At 42.1% G+C, this 21,860-nt stretch overlaps 1 protein-coding gene and 1 non-coding gene across 24 annotated transcripts in view; one reads left to right on the forward strand and one right to left on the reverse strand.

Moving 5' to 3' along the window:
* Positions 1-15,640, forward strand: part of LOC103348031 (uncharacterized) — a 104,896-nt gene extending 89,256 nt beyond the window's left edge. The window contains exons 4-5 of one of the 3 annotated variants that reach the window (XR_016211102.1): positions 2,924-3,046; positions 15,481-15,640. This is a non-coding gene — a transcript (uncharacterized LOC103348031). Of the gene's footprint in view, positions 1-2,923; positions 3,049-15,480 lie in introns of those variants that run through there. The other 2 variants (XR_016211103.1, XR_016211104.1) reach the window with 2 other exon arrangements.
* Positions 1-21,860, reverse strand: part of RNF38 (ring finger protein 38) — a 139,926-nt gene that overhangs the window by 17,919 nt on the left and 100,147 nt on the right. For 20 of the 21 annotated variants that reach the window (XM_070054354.2, XM_051856452.3, XM_089300847.1 and 17 more), the window contains 3 exons: positions 16,015-16,208; positions 9,381-9,594; positions 529-696 (listed from right to left, as the gene is read on the reverse strand). In XM_070054354.2, the coding sequence (XP_069910455.1) occupies positions 529-696; positions 9,381-9,594; positions 16,015-16,208 (576 nt within the window). Of the gene's footprint in view, positions 1-528; positions 697-9,380; positions 9,595-11,849; positions 12,002-16,014; positions 16,209-21,860 lie in introns of those variants that run through there. The other variant, XM_051856443.3, reaches the window with a different exon arrangement.

The following is a 21,860-nucleotide window of genomic DNA, read 5'->3' on the forward strand; positions in this document are numbered from 1 at the left end:
CAGGGTGGAAGGGTGGCAGATTGACAGATAGGGCATAAGTACGAAGCAGAAAGGTGAGTCTCTGCCCTCCCACGATGACTATCTCTACAACATTAAGCAGGTCATTTAAATTTTCAGAGATGTCATTATTTTCATCACAGGTCTACCACAGTGAGTGCCTACGGAGGAGACCCAGTCAGTGCCGACACTACTGCTGTTGACCATTAATTATACTCTCAGATCGAGGCCAACCCTTAACGAGCTTTAATTATAAAGAGTGTTGATAAATGAGGAAGCGTAGTTTGACCCTCAGGGTATTCAAATATGATAATTAATGTAAAAATATATCAAGTTTTAAAGCTAATGTACTATAATGATGTGTTTGCAATAAAACTGCCCTTTATACTTGGAAATAAAGCTACAATGAATCTATTTGCTCATATAGTTCACTTAGCCATCCTAAAGGTTTTCTAAATCAGATAACAAAACCAAATCCAGGCTGGTGTGCTTAGTAAGGAGGATCTAACGGTAACAAAGGCACAGACTTACTGGAGGAGGCACACTACAGACAGGGAGGTGCTGTCCACTGAAAACCACAGAGCATCCTGGGACCTGTTGCGTACTGCAAGCAGGGATGTGCTGGCCTGTGCAGAGGGGAATTCCGTGTGGTGCCACTGTTGTTACTGTATAGGAAACAGGGACGGTTCCTTGATGGAGCTATTAGGAAAGAAAAATATTGGATAAAATGTTAACTATTAAAAATTAACACTGGGCATTCAGTGCTTTCCCGTCTCTCAGGTGTACCGATTTTCACAATCTTCAACAGTTTTGACAGGACATTTGTTTTCTTTGAAGAGGAAAGCTATTTCAAGAATGTGTATGATTCTACAGAACTAGAACTAAACAAACTCTTCCCTTAAACTCAAAAAGCCCAAAAGAATAAAAGATTGCTATATTAATTCTTCAAGTCTATCTTATACAGTAGGAAAGAAACTTTCCTCAAGATCAAACTTTGGGAAAAATGACAGCTCGCATCTGTTAATACTTGGTCACATTCAACAACAAACACTGTTTAATTCCAATTAATGAAGCAATACAAAGTAGTATAATCCTTTGTTTAAAATATTACTGAATACCCGGGAGTGCAGTGGAGGATAGCCCAGGTCCTTGGGCCCTGCACCCACATGGGAGACCAGGAGAAGCACCTGGCTCCTGGCTTCGGATCAGCGCAGTGCGCCGGCCGCAATGGCCATTGGGGAGTGAACCAATGGAAAAGGAAGACCTTTCTGTCTCTCTTTCACTGTCCACTCTGCCTGTCAAAAAAAAAAAAAAAAAAAAAAAAAAAAAAAAAAAAAGAGAGAGAGAGAGAGAAAAATATTACTGAATAATCTCAATATTAATTGTTATTATTTCAGAGGGATTACTGAGTAAAGGGGTTAATGTATTTTAAGGGTTTTGTTTTTAACAAATACTACCAATCACCTGGAGAAGGCTGGATGTAAGTCACACTCGCAGCTGTGACCCAGAAAGAAGGCCTATTTCCCAGCATCTCTACTCAACCCAGATTTATTTGCATTACAACTATGCTTACCTATCTGAAGAGAAAAAAAAAAGTATTGGCCTATTTGCTTTGAATTTGCATTTCTCTGATTACAGGGATCAATTTGAAAATATATATATTATTTTATATAAAGGTGAATTAGAGGAAGACACAGAGAGATCTCCCATCCACTGGTTCACTCCCCAGATGGCCACAATTCCCAGGGCTGGGCCAGGCCAAGGCAGGAGCCAGGAGCTTCATCCAGAATTTCCAAGAGGGTACAGGGCCCAACCACTCAAGTCATCCTCCGCTGCTTTCCCAGGCACATTAGCAGGGAGCTGGATCAGAAGTGGAGCAGCTGGGACTCAAACCAGTGCTCATATGGGATTCTGGTGCCGCAGGCAACAGTTTAACCCACTGTGCCACAGTGCTGGCTCCAAGGTCAATTATTTTCAACACGTTTATTAACCATTTAGATGCTTTTTCTGTAAATAATCTTTTGCTCACTGATCTTTTTTTCTAGGAAGTCATAACCAGCTGTACCTTCAAATTTAGAGATGAATCTTTTGCTTGTCATGTGTAACAAAGTTATTTTCCCTTGGAGCCAGCACTGTGGCGTAGTGGGTAAAGCTGCCGCCTGCACTGCCAGCATCCCATGTTGACACCAGTTCGAGTCCTTGCTGCTCCACTTCTAATCCAACACTCCATTATGGCCTGGCAGAGCAGTGGAAGATGGCCCAAGTTCATGGGCCCCTGCACCTGCATGGGAGACCCGGAGGTCGCCTGGTTCCAGATCAGCAGCCCAGGTCCAATTTGGGGAGTGAACTGGTAGATGGAAGACACCTCCCTCTCTCTGCCTTTCAAATAAACAAATCTTTTAAAAAAAATATTTTCCCAGTCCATGTTTTATCTTCTTAAACCTTTTTATTTTTTATGAACATCTGCTTATTTGAAAGTCAGAGTTACAGAGAGAGATATATCGAGAGAGACTTTCCATCCACTGCTTCACTCCCCAAATGGCCACAATAGCTAGGGCTGGGCCAAGCCAAAGCCAGGAGCCAGAAACACCCTCCATATCTCCCACATGGGTACAGCAGCCCAAACACTTGGGCCATCCTCTGCAGTTTTCCCAGACCAATATTAGGAGGATCGAAGTGGAAAAAGACAGGATATGAATGGGCACCTATATGGGATGCCTGCATGGCAGGTGGTGGCTTTACTTGCTATGCCACAATACCAGCCCTTTTTAAACCTTTTATTTAATGATATATTTTTGTCTTTCATAATCCTACATTTTAAAATGCCGTCAAAGTGTAGCATTAGAGCTTGTATTGATGAGGTTATACAAATGTGCTCCTAACTTTTATAAAAATTTTACTTTTTACATATAAATTCAAATTCCAGTGAATCTGTTTACAGTGTGAAACAAGACTTGAATTTTTCTTGCACATGGATAACAGACCCTATTCCATTTATTAAACCACCCCGTTTCCTCTAAACTGAAGCACCATCTCTATTTTACCTTCGGTAAGTAACCACATATTCCTGGGCTTATTTCTTACCAATTTCATGTTGTTCTGATGACAGTACCTTACTAGAACAATTATTATTCTCATACATCATAGTTACTTTTCTTTTTTCTTGGGGGAGGGTGGCATTTTAACATTTATTCTTGTATATAAGTCAAATAATTTTATCCAAAAATACATTATAATTCTATTAAATTTTGTTATTTCACAATGAACTTAATTTTACATTAAGCATTTTAATCCAGGAACATTATGCCACTATGTTCAAGATTACAATCCTGTCCTTCAAGAAATCAGTTGCCTTGGCCGGCACCATGGCTCACTTGGCTAATCCTCCACCTGTGGCACCAGTACCTGGGGTTCTAGTCCCGCTTGCTCCTGCTTCCAGTCCAGCTCTCTGCTGTGGCCCAGGAAGGCAGTGGAGGATGGCCTAAGTGCTTGGGCCCTGCACCCGCATGGGAGACCAGGAGGATGCTCCTGGCTTTGGACCGGCACAGCGCACTGGCCGTGGCAGCCATTTGGGGGATGAACCAATGGAAGAAGACTTTTCTCTCTGTCTCTCTCTCTCTCTAACTGCCTGTCAAAAAAAGCAGTTTTCTTTATGAAAATATATTATTCTTACCAAATTTATTCCTCAAAGTTCCTTTATAAGGTTGTAGATCTTGTTATATTGTCAATAGGTTATTTTTTTCTATTTATACGTCAAATCACTGTTGATACTGAGATATCAATTTGTATTTATCTACCTTAGATCTAGTAGATCTGTCTAGAAGGGACATACATTCCACCTGCTAGTTCACTCCCTAAATGGCAACAGTGGCCATAGCTGAGCCAGTCAGCCGCCTGGAATCCCACTTGGGTCTCCCATGTGAGTGGCAGGAGCCCAAGTATTTGGGCCATCTTCAGCTGCTTTCCCTAGGCACATCTGCAGGGAGCTGGACTAGAAGTGAAGCAGTTGAAACTAACCCAGATTCCTATTGGATGCCAGCATTGCAGGCAGCAGCTTAACCTGCTGTGCTACACCCATGGCCAGATTTTTTTTTTTAAGTAGTAAGTGTGGTGTTTTTATTTTTTTATTTTTTATTTTATTTTTTTGACAGGCAGAGCGGACAGTGAGAGAGAGAGACAGAGAGAAAGGTCTTCCTTTTGCCGTTGGTTCACCCTCCAATGGCCGCCATGGCTGGCGCGCTGTGGCCGGTGCACCGCGCTGATCCGAAGGCAGGAGCCAGGTGCTTATCCTGGTCTCCCATGGGGTGCAGGGCCCAAGCACTTGGGCCATCCTCCACTGCACTCCTGGGCCACAGCAGAGAGCTGGCCTGGAAGAGGGGCAACTGGGACAGAATCCGGCGCCCTGACCAGGACTAGAACCTGGTGTGCCAGCGCCGCAAGGCGGAGGATTAGCCTATTGAGTCACGGCGCTGGCCCTATTTTTTTTTATTTTTAAAGATTTATTTATTTACTTGAAAGTCAGAGTTACACAGAGAGAGAAGGAGAGGCAGAGACAGGTCTTCCATCTGCTAGTTCACTCCCCAGTTGGCTGCAATGGCCAGAGCTGCGCCGATTCAAAGCTAGGCACCGGGAGCTTCCTCTGGATCTCCCACGTGGGTGCAGGGGCCCAAGGACTTGGGCAATCTTCTGCCTTCTCAGGCCACAGCAGAGAGCTGGATCGGAAGTGCAGAAGCCGGGACTCGAATTGGTGCCAAATGGGATGCAGCACTGCAGTTGGCGGCTTCACCTGCTACGCCACAGCGCCGGCCCCAGGCCAGATGATTATTTAAAAATCACAAGTGTATTCAAGAGGGAAACTAGTTGTTATTAGATTTTATGTTTTATTACTACGGTAATGTTAGCTTTATCAAATATACTAGGAAATTTCCTACCTTTCTATGATGTGGAATTAGAATAGTTTAAATAGGAATTACTAGTTCTTTAAAGGCCAGATCAATTTCTGCCATGGCTGTTGGTCTGTTCAGGTTTTCTGCTTGAACTGTATGGTATGGTTATTTACTGTAGTCTATTCATTTCCCAATATGGAGACCCGATATCCCACATCACATAAACGAGCCCTCACCTTTTCTGAAGTTCAGCCTTTTGCTTTTCTTTCTTTGGCTCCTTCTCTGACTGCTACCATCCTATCATTCACCTGAGCAGCCACCCCAAGCCTGGTATATATTTCCATGTATTTTTCTGTTATACATATTTAATTATAATGCTGTATAAAATGAAACTTGGTATATACTTCCCTCCACTTTGTTTTTCTTACTCATGTAAAGGTGAAATATACAATTATTTCTTTCAATATTTTAATTCCACTACATTATTTTATTGTACTTAGTAAAACTTCTAAAACAATATTAAATAAAAATGGACAGAGCAGCATCTTTCTAGTTGCTGATTTTGATATAATTGATTAAGGTATCTGCTGTTAGTTTTAAATAATTTCTTTCTTACCTGCCTTTTCACCAAGTACTGATTTAAATGTCATATGATTTTTCTACTATTTCTTGATGCAATATGAAAGTTTATACAGTAAACTCTTGGAATACACAGTATTTGAACATAGGGTATTGTTCTATTCACACACTGCTAAAATGCGTTTTCTTTCTTTCTTTCTTTCTTTCTTTTTTTTTTTTTTTTTTTTTGACAGGCAGAGTTAGACAGTGAGAGAGAGACAGACAGAGAGAAAGGTCTTCCTTTCTGTTGGTTCACTCCACAATGGCCGGTGCACCGTGCTGATCCAAAGCCAGGAGCCAGGTGCTTCTAGTCTCCCATGTGGGTGCAGGGCCCAAGCACTTGGGCCATCCTCCACTGTACTCCCGGGCCACAGCAGAGACCTGGACTGGAAGAGGGGCAACCAGGACAGAATCCGGCATCCCGACCGGGACTAGAACCCAGTGTGCCGGCACCACAGGCGGAGGATTAGCCTATTGAGCCACGCACCGGCCTAAATTGTGTTTTCTAAATATTTACTTAGAAATTCTGATCAATAATTTGAAAGACAGAGAGAAACACATCTCTCATCTAGTGGTTCATTCCCTAAATGCCCAAAATAGCCAAGTCTGGGGGCGGCTGAAGCCAGGAGCCAGAAACTCAATCCAGGGCTCCCATATGGCAGGGACTCAAATATAAGCCATTACCACTGCCTCTCAGGGAGCATACCAGCAGGAAACTGCAATCGGGGGCAGAATCAGGACTGAGTATCCCAAGCACTATCTTAACTGCTAGGTCAAATGCCTACATTTAGAAATTCTATGTGTGCAAGATTTTTCCTAAAGTTTTTATGGAGATTATTACCTTCATTTGCTTTGTTATTAAATTACACTAACATAGCCAGCGCCGTGGCTCACTAGGCTAATCCTCTACCTTGCAGCACCAGCACACGGGGTTCTAGTCCCGGTCGGGGCACCGGATTCTGTCCCGGTTGCCCCTCTTCCAGGCCAGCTCTCTGCTGTGGCCAGGGAGTGCAGTGGAGGATGGCCCAAGTGTTTGGGCCCTGCACCCCATGGGAGACCAGGAGAAGCACCTGGCTCCTGGCTTCGAATCAGCGCGGTACGCCATTGGGGGGTGAACCAACGGAAAAAAGGAAAAAGGAAGACCTTTCTCTCTGTCTCTCTCTCTCACTGTCCACTCTGCCTGTCAAAAAAAATAAAATAAAATAAAAAAATAAAAAAAATAAAAAAAAATATATATATACTAACATAAAAAAATACAGAACTTGCCTTTTTATAAAAGCCTGGAATCACTTGTGTATTATTAAAATCACTGTTCCTTACATTATTAGAGAAAAAAACAAACCAGTAGGGCTGGCTGGCGTTGTGGTATGCCAGATTTCATATTGCAGCACTGGCCTTGTCTGCTCTGCTTCTCATCCAGCTCCCTGCCAATGTTCCGGGGAAAGCAGCAGAAAATGGTCTAAGTTCTTGGATTCTGCATACATGTGGGAGACCCAGATGGAGCTCCTGGATCCTAGCTTCAGCCTGGTCCAATCCCAACCATCATGGCCATTTGGGGAATGAATCAAAAGATGGAAATCTCTCTCTGGAATGAATCAGCAGATGAAGATTCATTCATTCTCTCTCTCTCTCTCTCTCTCTCCTTCCCCGTAACTCTTTCAAATAAATAATTAAAAATAGTTGTGAGGTCACCCAAATGTAGTACTTTTTCAATGGTTAATCTCTGTACTTCATTATTATTTGTATTTTATTTAGATCATTTGCAGAACTTCAGTTTTCTTTTAATCCCCCTCTAAGAGTTTTATATGGAATTATCATTATAACAGTTAAGTTAATATTTGAGCTTTTACTACTTATGAGATAAAATGAATCCTTAATTTTCAACATTGCTCATCACGGAGATGCTTATTTTAGCCCTTTTTACAATTGAAGAAATTTCTGGCTGGCGCTGCAGCTCAACAGGCTAATCCTCCGCCTGTGGCACCAGCACACCAGGTTCTAGTCCTGGCAGGGGCGCCGGATTCTGTCCCAGTTGCTCCTCTTCCAGTCCAGCTCTCTGCTGTGGCCTGGGAGTGCGGTGGAGGATGGCCCAATTGCTTGGGCCCTGCACCCACATGGGAGACCAGGAGAAGCACCTGGCTCCTGGCTTTGGATCAGCACAGCGCACCAGCCACAGCGGCCATTGTGGGGTGAACCAACGGCAAAGGAAGACATTTCTCTCTGTGCACTCTGCCTGAGAAAGGAAGATGGAAGATCTCTTTATCTCTGTCACTCTGCCGTTCAAGGGGCCAGTGCTGTGGCATGGAGGGTAAAGCCACTGCCTGCAGCACTGGCATCCCATATGGGCACCAGTTCAAGCTCCAGCTGTTCCACTGCTGATCCAGCTCACTGCTAAATGTGCCTGGAAAAGCAGTGGAGTATGGCCCAAGTCCCTGGGTTCCTGCACCCACATGGGAGACCTGGAAGATGTTCCTGGTTTCTGGTTCTTCCTGGCTTCAGACCAGCTTAGCTCTTGAGAGTGAACCAGAGGATAGAAGTTCTCTCTCTGAATTTCCCTTTCTCTATGACTCTGCCTTTCAAATAAATAAATCTTAAAAAAAAATTCAGGGGCTGGTGCTTTGGTGCAGCACGTTAATCTTCCGCCTGCCGTGCAGGCATCCCATATGGGTACTGGTTCTAGTCCCGGCTGTTCTTCCAATCAAGCTCTCTGAATGGCCTGGGTAAGCAGTGGAAGGTGGCCCATGCACTTGAGCTCCTGAACCCACATGGAGACCCAGAAGAAGCTCTTGGCTCCTGGCTTCAGATCAGCTCAGCTCTGTCCATCGTGGCCATCTGGGGAGTGGACCAGCAGACAGATGGAAGACCTTTCTTTCTGTCTCTCCCTTTCATTGTCTGTAACTCTACCTCTCAAATAAATAAATCTTTTAAAAATTTCAAATAAAATTTTTTAAAACATCTGGTTAGCTTTCCTTTTTAATTTCTCGTGTCTATAAATGTGCAAGTTTTATTTTTTTAATTAAATCCTGAACATCTAGCCACATTATGGGGACATATTTAGATATGCATCTCTCTTGACCTCAAACTCCACAGAAAATCACAAATTTTTGTCTTCACTGCAGGCTCTGATGACAGGCAACTTCTCTGTTCAGCTAGTCACCTAGTTCTGGAGATTTCCATTATTTCCTTGGAAGTGTAGAAACCTGTAAGCAAACATGCACCCAACTGTCTTGCTTACTGAACTATCCCAGAGTAAACAGGAAAGGAAACAGAGATAGGCTAATGTACTCAAACCACCAGCTGTCTGATATTTATTTATTTATTTATTTATTTTTTTGACAGGCAGAGTGGACAGTGAGAGAGGGAGAGAGACAGAGAGAAAGGTCTTCCTTTGCCGTTGGTTCACCCTCCAATGGCCGCCGTGGCAGGCGCACGGCACTGATCTGATGGCAGGAGCCAGGTGCTTCTCCTGGTCTCCTATGCGGGTGCAGGGCCCAAGCACTTGGACCATCCTCCACTGCACTCCCTGGCCACAGCAAAGAGCTGGCCTGGAAGAGGGGCAACCGGGACAGAATTCGGCGCCCCAACCGGGACTAGAACCTGGTGTGCCGGTGCCATATTAATCTTAAATCACTAATTTCTAAACAACTATGACATAAAACCATTTGTTTTCCTAACCCTGATCCTAATTATTTTCACTTCAACAGTCTTCTCTGAAGCTGTGTGTAATTTGTTTCGATTCTTATAAGGAATAAGGGGAACTTAACTAAAATAGCTGCATTTTAGGTCAAATGAAAAGAAATACACAGTAAAGAACCAACTTCAGTAAGTTATCTCAACCTCTTTTACCTTCTGTATTTCCAGGATATTCTGTTACTGTACCTGATCATGTATATCAACCATTACTGCATTCTGTTGGGGTGGATGAGCGGCAGGATGTAACAGACGGGGAGATACATTCGGAGGGTGGAAGGCTCGAGGTTCCTCTATTGCTTGCTGCTGTGCATAAGGGAGATGGTGATAGTTTTCATCTTGACTAATGGAATTATGTCGAGATAGGCGATCTCTTCTTCCTCTCTGGCGCCTGACAGGAGGACTGTAATACAGCAAATGTCAAAAAGCAGGTTGTTACTACAATATTTATCACTGTGCTCCACCAGGATTGTGTATTATTTTCTTTGCTATCCATCAATAATGTAGGGTAAGGTAAGTCTAACTGCTCAGTAACTACCATGGTTTCCCATCAGCTCTAAAAAAAGGTGGGACCTGTACTGTGGTGTAGCAGCTAAGGCTGCTGCCAGCATCCCATACGGGTGCCGATTCCAGTCCTATTACTCCCCTCTCAATCCAACTCCCTGTTAATGCACCTGGGAAAGCAGCCAAAGATGGCCCAGATCTTTGGACATCTGCACCCATGTTAAAGACCCAGAAGAAGCTCCTAGCTTCAGCCTGGCTTACCCCCTCTCTGGCTGTCACGGCCTTTGGGGGAATGAACTAGCAGATGGAAGATATCGTTCTCTCTCAAACTCTTTCAAATAAATAAATAAATAAGTCAATGTTAAAAAATTTAAGCATGATATCAATACATACAAAATAACAGAAAAAAATTGGTATTTAGCTTTGAAAGTACTTAAAAAATGAACAGCTAACCACAGTCTGCTTTTTTAATATGAAATCATCCTGTTTGCAAGTTAAAAAAGAAGTCAAGTCTCAGCAATTTCATATCATTTGATCTATTCTTTTTCTCCTCAACCTTTATGAACATAGTAAACTTTATACATAAATCTTGTCAGTATTCTTCATATACATAACAGGCACTTGGTGTTTATATATTTGGCTAAAGCAAACAGAAGACACAATTCTTATATGCCCACTTAAATTAAACAAGGCAGGCACTGTGTGCACAGGGCAGTGCATTAGGCCGTACTTAGGATGCCTGCATCCCCTTATCAAAGAGTGACAGATCAATTCCCCAGTTTCTCAGCTTCTGATACAGCTTCTTTTTTTTTTTTTTTTTTGACAAGTAGAGTTAGACAGTGAGAGAGAGTGAGAGTGAGAGAGTGAGAGAGTGAGAGAGTGAGTGAGTGAGAGAGAGAGAGAGAGAGAGGGAGAGGTCTTCCTTTTTCCATTGGTTCAACCCCAAGTGGCCGCTACAGCCAGCTTGCTGCACCGATCCGAAGCCAGGAGCCAGGTGCTCCCTCCTGGTCTCCCATGCAGGTGCCGGCCCAATACAGCTTCCTTCTAATTCATCCTGAAAGGTAGCAGATGCTGGCTCAAGTGCTTGGGGCCCTGCCACCCACATGCAAGTCCTGAATGGAGATCTTGGCTCCTAGCTATTGGGGGCATTTGGGGAGTTAATTAGCAGAAGGAAGATCTCTTGCATGTATTCTTTCAATAGGATGAAAATAAACATTTTAAAATAAATAAAAACCAAAAATATGGGCAGATATTTGGCCCAGCATCCCATACGGGTATGGGTAAAAGGCCTGTGCCCCATTTTGGAGTATCTGGCATCAATGCCCGACTCTAGCTTCCTGCTAATCCAGACCCTGGAACAGTGATGGCTCAAGTAATTGGGTTCCTATCACTGACATGGGAGACCTGAACTGAGGGGTTTTCAGCCTCAACCCAGCTCTGGCCATTGTGGGTATTTGGGGAGTAAGCCAGTAGATGAGAGTTCTTTATCTGTCTCTGCCTCTCATATACATATATTTAATTAGAATAGAAAACAAATGAAACAACCAACAAACATAATTTGCTAGCTACAAATATAACACCAATTGCAGTAAATGTTGACATTCCTGGCTTTGTCCTGCTCCAGCCCTGGCTTGTGGCAGGCATTTTGGGAGTGAACCAAAAGATGGAAGATCAATCCCTCTCTCTCTCCTTGACACTTCACCTTTTCAAAATAAATAAAAATAGGGGCTGGTGCTACAGTGCAGTGGGTTAAGCCATGGCCTGCAGCTCTGGCATCCCGTATGGGTACTGGTTCAAGTCTCATCTGCTCCACTTCTGATCCAGCTCCCTCCTAATGTGCCTGGCAAAGCAGGGAAGGCAGGCCCAAGTGCCTGGGCCCCTGTACCTACATGAGAGACCCAATAATAGCTCCTGGCTCCTGACTTTGGCCTGGCCCAGCCCTATAGGGTCGCTGTAGCCATTTCGGGAGTGAACCAGCAGATGGAAGATCTCGCTCTCTCTCATCTCTCTTTTTCTAACTCTGCCTTTCAAATAAATAAATTAATCTTTTAAAAAATAAATAAAAATAAGCAGTTTTCTAAAACTTCACAGAAAATGCATATTATGGGGCTGGATGTCTGTTAAGATGTTGCTGATGATGCCTGCTTCCCATACCAGAGTGCCCGGGGTTCAAGTCCAGGCTTCATTCCTGATTCCAACTTCTGCTGATACAGATCCTGGAAGCATCAGGGGATGCAAGTAGTTGGATCCCTGCCACCCTTATGGGAGACGTGGATTGAGTTTCTGGCTCCTGGCTTCAGCCTAGCCCAGCCTCAGCAGTTGCAGCATTTAGGGAGTGAACAAACAGAATTCTTAGCCAAAAGGTGCTTACTGAAGCAAACCATTTTTATTCTGCACTAGTCTCTATATAATTTAACAAAAATTTTGTTACTGTCGTTTAACTGTCATTTTCTACTTCTCTACACTTCCACAATTCACCTCCACTGCTTTTAACAATGATTCAGCACAAAAGCAATTTGAAAAAGCAGGAGACCTCATTAGAATGCACTCCCCATTGGACAAAGAAGGCCAAACATCCTTGTAGGCACAGCTGTGAACGCCATCTTAGCAACTTCTGAGACAGGTCACCTCTTTTTCAATCTTAATTCTGCACCTCTACAACTGTTTCTTTCCACTCCAAACTCCACTCTCAAGAAAATAAGAGGCACAAAGTAGTTTTCCTGATACCATCCCTCAAGTTCTTGCTCCATTAAGTCTTTCTCCCTCTTTATTTTTAGTATAATTCTTTTCGCACTTCTGCTTCAAAATCTGCATATTGTATTTCATTCATCACCTTGAAAACTTTTTACTGTGAAATAATTCCAGCATAGTTCCAGCTTCTTCCACTTATTATTTTCCATAACAGAACAATTATCAAAATTAAGAAAAACATTTTGAGGGGCTGGCATAGTAGTGTATAGCAGGTATATTTGCCAGCTGCACCCCATATGGGTGCCAATTCGTGTCTTAGCTGCTCCACTTCTGATCCAGCTCCTTGCTAATGCCCTGTGAAAAGCAGTGAAGATGTCCCAAATCCTTAGGTCCCTGTCACCCACCTAAGAGACACAGATGAAGCTCCTGGCTCTTGGCTTTCTTTGGCCTGGCCCAGACCAGGTCATGGCAGCCATCTGGAGAGTGATGGAAGATCTTTCTCTCTGTCTCTTCCTCTATGACTAATAAATAAATAAATCCCCCCAAATAAATAACTTTTGATATAATACTATTAAACTATGAAATGTCTTTAGACTTTACCAGTTATTCTACCACTGTCACTTCACTGTTTTAGAACCCAAGGCAGTACTCTATTACATATTTATGACAAAGTTTGAGCCTTTACTTGACTTTCATGATCTTGACAACTCTGAAGACATTAGTCATTCACTCTGCAGAATACCCTTCATCCTGAGTTTATCTGTTTTCTCATAATCTGTCTGAAGTCATACATTATTGGCAAGGATATCAGAGAGGTGATGGGTCATTTTTAGCACGACATATGAAGCGGTACACAATATGGACAGACATCACTATGATATTAACTTTGATCATTTGGGATGGGCCAGGGCTTGGGATGTCTGCATCTCAAATCAGAGTGCCAGTTAAGAATCCTGGCTCCTCTGCTCCCAATTCAGCTTCCTGTTAATACACCTGGGAAGGCAGTGGTTGACGGCCCAAGTACTCCAGTTCCAGTTATCCATGTAGGAAACCCAAAAGGTGTTCCTGGCTCCTAGCTTCAGCCCCAGCTGATGTAGGCATTTGGAGAGTGAAAGGATGGAAAATATCTCTGCTATTCTGCCTTTTAAACAAATTAATTAATTTTTTAAAAAAATATTTGTTTCTTTGAGAGGCAGAGTTACAGAGAGAGAGGGAGAGAGAGAGAGAGAGAGAGAGAGAGGTCTTCCATCTGCTGGTTAATTCTCCAAATGGCCGCAAGGGCTGGAGCTGGGCCAATCTGAAGTCAGGAGCCAGAAGCTTCTTCCAGGTCTCCCATGTGGATGGAGGGGCCCAAGCACTTGAGCCATCTTCCACTGTTTTTCTAGGCCATAGCAGAGAGCTGGATCAGAAGAGGAGCAAGGGCCGGCGCTGTGGCGTAGTGGGTAAAGCCACCGCCTGCAGTGCCAACATCCCATATGGACGACGGTTCAAGTCCCAGCTGCTCCACTTCCATCCAGCTCTCTGCTATGGCCTGGGAAAGCAGCAGAATATGGCCCAAGTCCTTGGGCCACTGCACCCGTGTGGGAGACCCGGAAGAAGCTCCTGGCTACTGGCTTCGGATTGGTGCAGCTCCAGGCGTTGTGGCCAGTTGGGGAGTAAACCATCAGATGGGAGAGACCCCACCACCACCTCTCCTTTTCTCTGTGTGTAACTCTGACTTTCGAATAAATAAATTAATTAAAAAAAAGAAGAGGAGGAGAAGCAGCCAGGATATGTACTGGCGCCCATATGGGATGCCAGCGCTGCAAGTGGAGGCTTATTAGCCCACTATGCCACAGCGCCAGCCCCAATTTTTTAAAAAACTAATCTTGGGGTTAAAGCAATCTCTGCCAGGACCCACCACTACAAAACTATTATCCTTCCTTTTGTAATTACCAAATATGTGGGAGTGGACTTGAGATGATGCAAACAACCTGCACCTTCTCAAGAGTTCTCCAACAATTTTATTTTTTAAATATGTATTTACTGATTTGAAAATCACAACAAAGATGTGAGGGGGGATCAATCTTTCATTTGCTGATTCACTCCCCAAAGGGCTACAACAACCAAGGCTGGGCCAGGTTAAATTCAGGACCCAGGAACTCTACCCTGGCCTCTGACATGGGTGGAAGGAGTCCAAGTACTTGGGCCAGCTTCCACTGCCCACTTCCACTTGCTCCACTTCCGATCCAGCTCTCTGCTATGGCCCAGGAAAGCAGCAGAATATGGCCCAAGTCCTTGGGCCACTGCACCCATGTGAGAGACCCGGAAGAACCTCTGGCTACTGGCTTCAGATCGGTGCAGCTCCAGCCGTTGCAGCCATATGGGGAGTGAATCAGTGGATGGAAGACCTTTTTCTCTCTGCCTCTGCTTCTCTGTGACTCTGCCTTTCAAATAAATAAATGTCTTTAATAAAAAAAAATTAATTCAGAAAGCAGAAAGACATGGAGTGCTGGTGCACTCCCCAGATACCCACAACAGTCAGGACTGGGCGAGGCCATAGCCAGGAGATAGAAACCCCATCCAGGTCTCTCACATGATTGGCAGGGACCTCAGCCACTTGAGGCGTCACCTGCTGCCTTCCAAGGCCTTCACCAACTGAAAACTGAAATCAGGAGCAGGGCTGAGACCCAAGTACTTTCACATGGATGTGGGAGTCAACCATTAAGCCAAATGTCTGCCCCCCGGGGGGCTCTTGAGGGATCAATGTGTTCTGTTTTAACCTAGGAGTTGGGCATGTGTTTCTTATTCTTTTAATTATACATTTATTTCACAAATTCTTCTGAATGCAGGACAGAGTTCACCATAAAATGGAAAAACTAGAGCAGTACTCAGGCTATCACTGTGAAACAACCAAAAAATTAAAAAGAAAAAAAAAAAACCCAACCATTATTTCCTCATTCTTAATTATATTTGATAGCAATAGCAATAAAATGTCTCCACTAAATAGTTCAGAGATTTATTTTGTCTTATATGGAACACAAAATGGTATTTTAAGATCTCTTCTGTATTAGTCTTAATATAGCAGCTTAAACAAAAACTTATTTTCTCCAAGCTCTGGAAGCTAGAAATCTGAGATGAAGATTCCAGCACTGTGGTTTCTGGAGGGTGACTTCTTCCTGGCTGGCAGGTGACCACCCTATGTCTCTCTTTCCGTCTGTTACTCTGCCTCTCAAGTAAATTAATTAATAAATCTTAAAAAAAAAAAAAAGAAAGAAAAAGTTCACTTCTAAGATATATATGTTTCATTAGCTTCATTACAGATATCAACTACAAAATAGTAATAAGTATTCAGGCTAGCACGTCTTAAACCATAAGATAGTTGAATTCATATATAATAGCATGAGTTGATTCTAGGTAAATCATGTTAGCCCTTTTCAATTTCTTCACACGTCAATTACAAGCTAAATGAACTCTTATGACCTAGTGTGGGAACCCAAACAACTTGAAATGTTTTTGTGAATGTATGCATACATATGTGTTGATGTATTAATGAAATGCCTTCAGAAAAATGTTTCCTGATGTTAAGAAATACTGACAAACCTATCAATGGAAGAAAATTTTAAGAAATAAGTTGCAGTCAACTAACCTTCTTCTGTTGCGTGCAGGTGTGTTGCATCGTTCCCCTGAGAAGTGATGTTGGCTTGGTCGAACTGAAGGGGGCTGCCTATTTGATGTCATCTCCCATGGTCGCATTGGTGGTGAGGGAGCTGGTGATGCTGATGTATAATCAAAGACTGAATGAGAGAGGCGCTGTCTCTTGGGACTTGGACTATCTTCACTCTGCCAATGCAATAAAATCAATCAAGAGATTAAGACCTTTTCAGGATTTCGTATTACTGCACATGCTACGTGTTTAAATATATTTAGCCTAACAGATATTTACACACACACACACACACACACAACACACACACAATCCAAATTAAAAATCTTTCTTAAAAATGCAGGAAAGGGGTTAGGGGAAAGGAGATGAACAGGAGATAAATGAATCAAATGAAAAATTAACTACATTTTCAAAACTTATCATAAAATACATTAGGTAACAACACAGAGTAGTGCAATAACGTTTTGTATAGTTCTTTGACACTGAGGAATTTCACAGCTTTCTGATCAGCTGTCAGTTACTCTTTTAGGCATTAACTGTCAACTGTTGGATGAAATTTCACCTTAGAGGCAGGCCCTCCTCCTGAGTAGGCCCACAACTTGATTATAAAACATACTCATGATTATTCTTGTTGTTTAGGCCATTACTTTATATCTTCTTTAATAAGGGCTATATGTATGAAATGAGATTAAAAAAAAAAAAATACAGAAACAGTAAACTGATGGAGAACATCAGTTCTTAACTAGCATGTCTCAGGTTGGGAGTACCCCTCAAGTTTTCAAGGATTACAGCTTGGTGTTACTAAATGTAAACTTGACACGGATCACTTAATTGCCACTACTTACTCTCTAAGATTCTCCATCCAACTCAATTTCCCAATTGAGTTTCACCAAAACTGTCAAAATTATCAATTAGCTGAACATCAGATAACGCTTTATTTATTTATTTATTTGACAGAGTTAGACAGTGAGAGAGAGAGACAGAAAGAAAGGTCTTCTGTCCGTTGGTTCACCCCCCAAATGGCCGCTACAGTGATCGGAAGCCAGGAGCCAGGTGCTTCCTCCTGGTCTCCTACGTGGGTGCAGGGGCCTAAGCACTTGGGCCATCTTCCACTGCCCTCCCAGGCCACAGCAGAGAGCTGGACTGGAAGAGGAGCAACCAGGACTAGAACCAAGCGCCCATATTGGATGCCAGTGCCGCAGGCAGAGGATTAACCAAGTGAGCCATGGCGCCGGCCCTGAGGCTGTTTTCTACTGGAGCTGCTCCTGTCTCTACTCCTAATACTCCTAAAAGTTCCCATTATTTGGGCATTAAAGCACTTTTTGGTTCAAAATAATTGCGACGTGCTGCTAACACAAAAATCAAAACATTAGCAAAAAGAACATATAGGGCTACATACTACATTGTTAGATTTTAAAGAGAAAAACATATAAAACAGAATTATTTTTCTTCAAACTGACAGAAATACAACAAATCGCTTAATAGTTCCACTTGATCATTCCAAAATTATTTACAAGAGGTATTTCAAAAATCATGTCATTTTCCTTTTATATTTAAGAAATATTATAATTCAGTTGTCATTATAATTACAATAGAAAATTGTTTTCAAAGCCATATACAAATATGATATGCTTTTATAACTCTTGCTATCAACATACCAACCTTATTTTCTTCCTGGATTTAATGTTTTGTTTGTTTGTTTGTTTTTAAATTACACTTGGGGGGTAGGCATTTTGCCCAATATCCCATGGTATCTGTGCTGGATACGGAACTCATGTGGGAGACTCAGATTGCGTTCTCAGCTCCCAGCCTTGTCCCACTGAAGACAAATGGGGATTGAACCAGAAGCAGGGAGCTTTGTCTCTCAAATATATCTTTTTTTTTTTTTTTAAGATTTTATTTATTTGAGAGGTAGAGTCACAGATAGTGAGAGAGAGAGACAGAGAGAAAGGTCTTCCCTCCGTTGGCCCCCTCCCTAAATGGCCGCAACGGCCAGAGCGACACTGATCCGAAGCCAGGAGCACTCTCCTGGTCCCCAACGCACCCAGGCTATCCTCTACTGCCTTCCCAGGCCACAGCAGAGAGCCGGACCGGAAGAGGAGCAGCCGGGACTAGAACCGGTGTCTATATGGGATGCTGGCACTGTAGGCGGAGGATTAACCCACTGTGCCATGGCACCGGCCCCTTTAGAAACTTTTAAAAGTGGGACCAGCATTGTGGCACAGTGGATTAAGGCACCACCTGTTATGTTGGCATCCTTTATGGGTGCCAATTTGCGTACCAGCCACTCCACTTCCGATCCAGCTCCCTGCTAATGTTCCTGAGAAAATAGGAGAAGATAGCCTGAGGGCTTGGGTCCCTGTCATCCTCATGGGAGATCCAGATGGAATTCCCAATTCCTAGCTTTGTCCTGTTTCAGCTCTGTATGTTGCAGCCACTTGCGGAGTGAACCAAGTGGATGGAAGATCTCTTTCTTTCTCTCTCTCTCTCTCCGCAACTCTTTCAAATAAAAAACCTTTAAAAAATATTTTTAATTTAGTACACTTAATCTTATCCCTTGATTTTAATAAGCAAATCAGTCAATAATCATAGAAACTTCTGACATTCTGAATAGCAAAATTATGCAGTAGAATCACCAAGAACTGACAAACTCATACATGAACTCTACATAAACACTAGAAACAGGCTATCCCTACAGCTGGTAACAAACAGTAAACAATATTCCTAAAAATATTTATTGCTTCTGATCTAGAAATGGGGTAGGAGTCTGAAGCAGGGGTTAGGATGCTGCTTGGAAAGTCCACATCCCATAGTTGAGTACCCAGGTTCAAGTTCCAGCTCCACTGCTAATACGCACTCTGGGAGCCACTAAGCAAGACGATGGCTCAAGTGCTTAGGTCCCTGCCACTCACATGGAAGACCTGAGTTCCAGGCTCCAGCTCTTGTGGGCATTCTGGAGAGTGAACCAGTAGAGATGTAAAATCTCTAACTTGCAAATTAATTTCTTTTAATTTTTCAATTAACCTAGGGGGCTGGCATTATAGTTACAAAACAAAACATAACAATTATAATTTGATAAAGTAACACCAAACACCTGGGTTGTGAAAAAAATCACAGACTAAATGTGAAAATCCTAACAAAAAGATACAGAAATAATGTATTAACAAAACATACTTTCTAAATGTACTGCTGAACTCAGGAAAACTGGGAAATTAGCAAGAACCCCAAAACATGGAGGAATACTGAAAACCAGGCTTGTTTTTAGTTTTAGATTCTCTCTGAAGGAACAAAAGGTAAGCCCTATCACTGAGGGCACCCCCCACCCCCCGCACATGCAGTCAAAATTTCCTTAACAGTATACATACAAAGAAGGGAAGACCAGAAAAGGTCATCCCAATGGCACAGAGTTAACAAGGAAAATGTTGCAACTTTGAACAGAGAAGGAATTTCTTCCAGGAGGATTCAAACCCAAGATCGCTCTTCACATCAAGTTTTAGATTCAAATTTTGTCCACAAAGCTGTATGTTCATAAACTAATATAAAAACTCACTCAGAACCATACAACCTCTAGGACTCTTGACAGAAATAAATGCAAAGTCAAATATGAAGGGATAATCCAAAACACAGGCCAGCAGTTCTAAAACTTTTGCATGACTCAACAGCAGACTGCTGGTCTTCCCCTCAATCTCTAATTCAGAAAGTCTGGACTGAGGCCCACAAACCAGCACTTCTAATATGATTCCAGCCCATGCTTGATGTTGCTTAGCCAGTACCAAATTTTGAGAACCAATGAACTAAGAGATAAGGAACTCTTAGCATAAGTTCCTAAAGATAAATTACCACAAAAGAAAAATTTATGCTTTGGGTTCTCTAGGGGAGAAACTCCTTTTTCTTGTTGATTGTGTGCCAGCAGGCTGACTTCAAAATATCAGATGATAACAACCTCCAAGTCCTATTTCTACTGGTACAGAACATTATACAGATACTGCAGTATAGAACACTGGCACAGACTTAGGGATCAAGAGAGCCAAGGAGGGCTGGGGTTACAAAGGGAGGGAAGTAGGGATGTTTAACACTTATCATTAAGACTCTGATAAAATGATTTAAAGATTACACTTCTATTAACACCAAGCCACTATGCAACCAAAACATCATTAGAAGTGAAAACAACCCTGGAGACTGGCCTGAGTGTTTTCCATGATTTCACCAAAGCAAGTCAGAAGTCATTATATGCTATAGAAAAAAACTTATTTAATACTTGTAATCTATCTCGGGTACAGGAGTATATCAGGACATTTTGGAGGTAATGGGAGATGCCGTACTGATAAATTTTGCCCAAAACAGAAGCAAGTTCCAAGTCCTATTAAAATGATGACTAATACACATCTGACTTCACCATGAGTGAGCCCCAAGGAGTTACTTCACCAAGAAGCAAGGGGTAAACAGAGAAGGAATGTGATATCCACACCCCTGCCCCTGCAACCTGGTTCTCTATCATCAAAAAGGACAGACAACTCTTTCCCTTAGACTTGCTAGTAAAGAATAATCAAGACAGATTTTTTATTTATTTATATTTTTTGGTAGGGAAAAATATAAGCAGGGAAAAGCAGAAAATCAGTAATTTTATATTTGGGGATCATACAATATAATTCACAAAATGATCTATATACATTACCTCATTTAATTCTCCACAAGCTCAAATCTTTAAATCATTCTCACATATATGTAAAATGTTTCCCTTAGTGAAATTGAACTGACTGTTCAATATACTACTCTTGAACTACATATGCAGTGTACATAGTCTTTGTCTTACATGACTTTCAATTTTTGATATACACAGCTCTACACTTGATCGTAGCCAAAAGGCTGAGAAGCAATGTAACAGCGCTAACAGACCTGGGCTCAAAGAGATTTCAGGATAAACCGAATTTCTCAACCAGACAAAGCAAACATCCTCTTGGAATGTTACTGTATTTGTAGAGACGAGGGAAAAGAGGCCTTGTATGATGTGTTTTCAACAGTTACCAATAAGCAAGCAAAAGCAATCAGAATTTTGCTTTTTGCCATGGTGTAAGTTGGTGGTTTTCCCCATGAAAACCCAAAGAAAATAAGTCCTCTGTGCAGTGAGTACCTGGAATAGGATTCCAGTGTGTAATTTAAAATTGCAATCCCTCCATAATGAGTGAAAATACTTTGTGACTATCACAGGCTATAACTGCTAATCCACAGGAACACATAAGCTGCCTTCATAAGTCTAGAAAAGCCCACATGGCCGTCTCTTAATAACACATTAGTGATGTATATGGTCTAGACTTTTCCCAATTTTTAATTGTACCAAACATCACCGGTTCATAAAAAGTTAACTTGGTGATATAACAGTTTTCAACCACTATATTTAATTCCAGCACAATACTAGCTCAAGTACTCGTAACTATAATAATTTTCATCTATAAACAAAGATGTCTACACTGATCAATTAAAATTTTTAAATTTGAGGCACAGACTTGAAACCATTAAAAACAGAGAATCATAGATTCATTAAATTATCAACTAAATGTGTATTAGGCAACAAATGCAATGGTCAGAAGCATTACAGTAATCATAAAAGTTTACCCAAATGTCAATCAAAAAGAAAGAGGATAAACAAGAGTTTATATGCTCAAATACTGGAATATTAGAGCAGCAAAATGAATCAAGCAAAGAGGGACATACATTAAAATGGATGAATCTCAAAAGTACACAAAGTATACCACTTACAGTAAGTTCAGAAACAAGCAAAATAGAACAGTACAGCATCCATGCATCCAAGAATATCCATACAAATAAGC

This window comes from Oryctolagus cuniculus, chromosome 1 (assembly GCF_051225735.1).
Source record: "Oryctolagus cuniculus isolate XC-2025 breed Fujian yellow rabbit chromosome 1, ASM5122573v1, whole genome shotgun sequence".
Lineage (NCBI taxonomy): Eukaryota > Metazoa > Chordata > Mammalia > Lagomorpha > Leporidae > Oryctolagus > Oryctolagus cuniculus.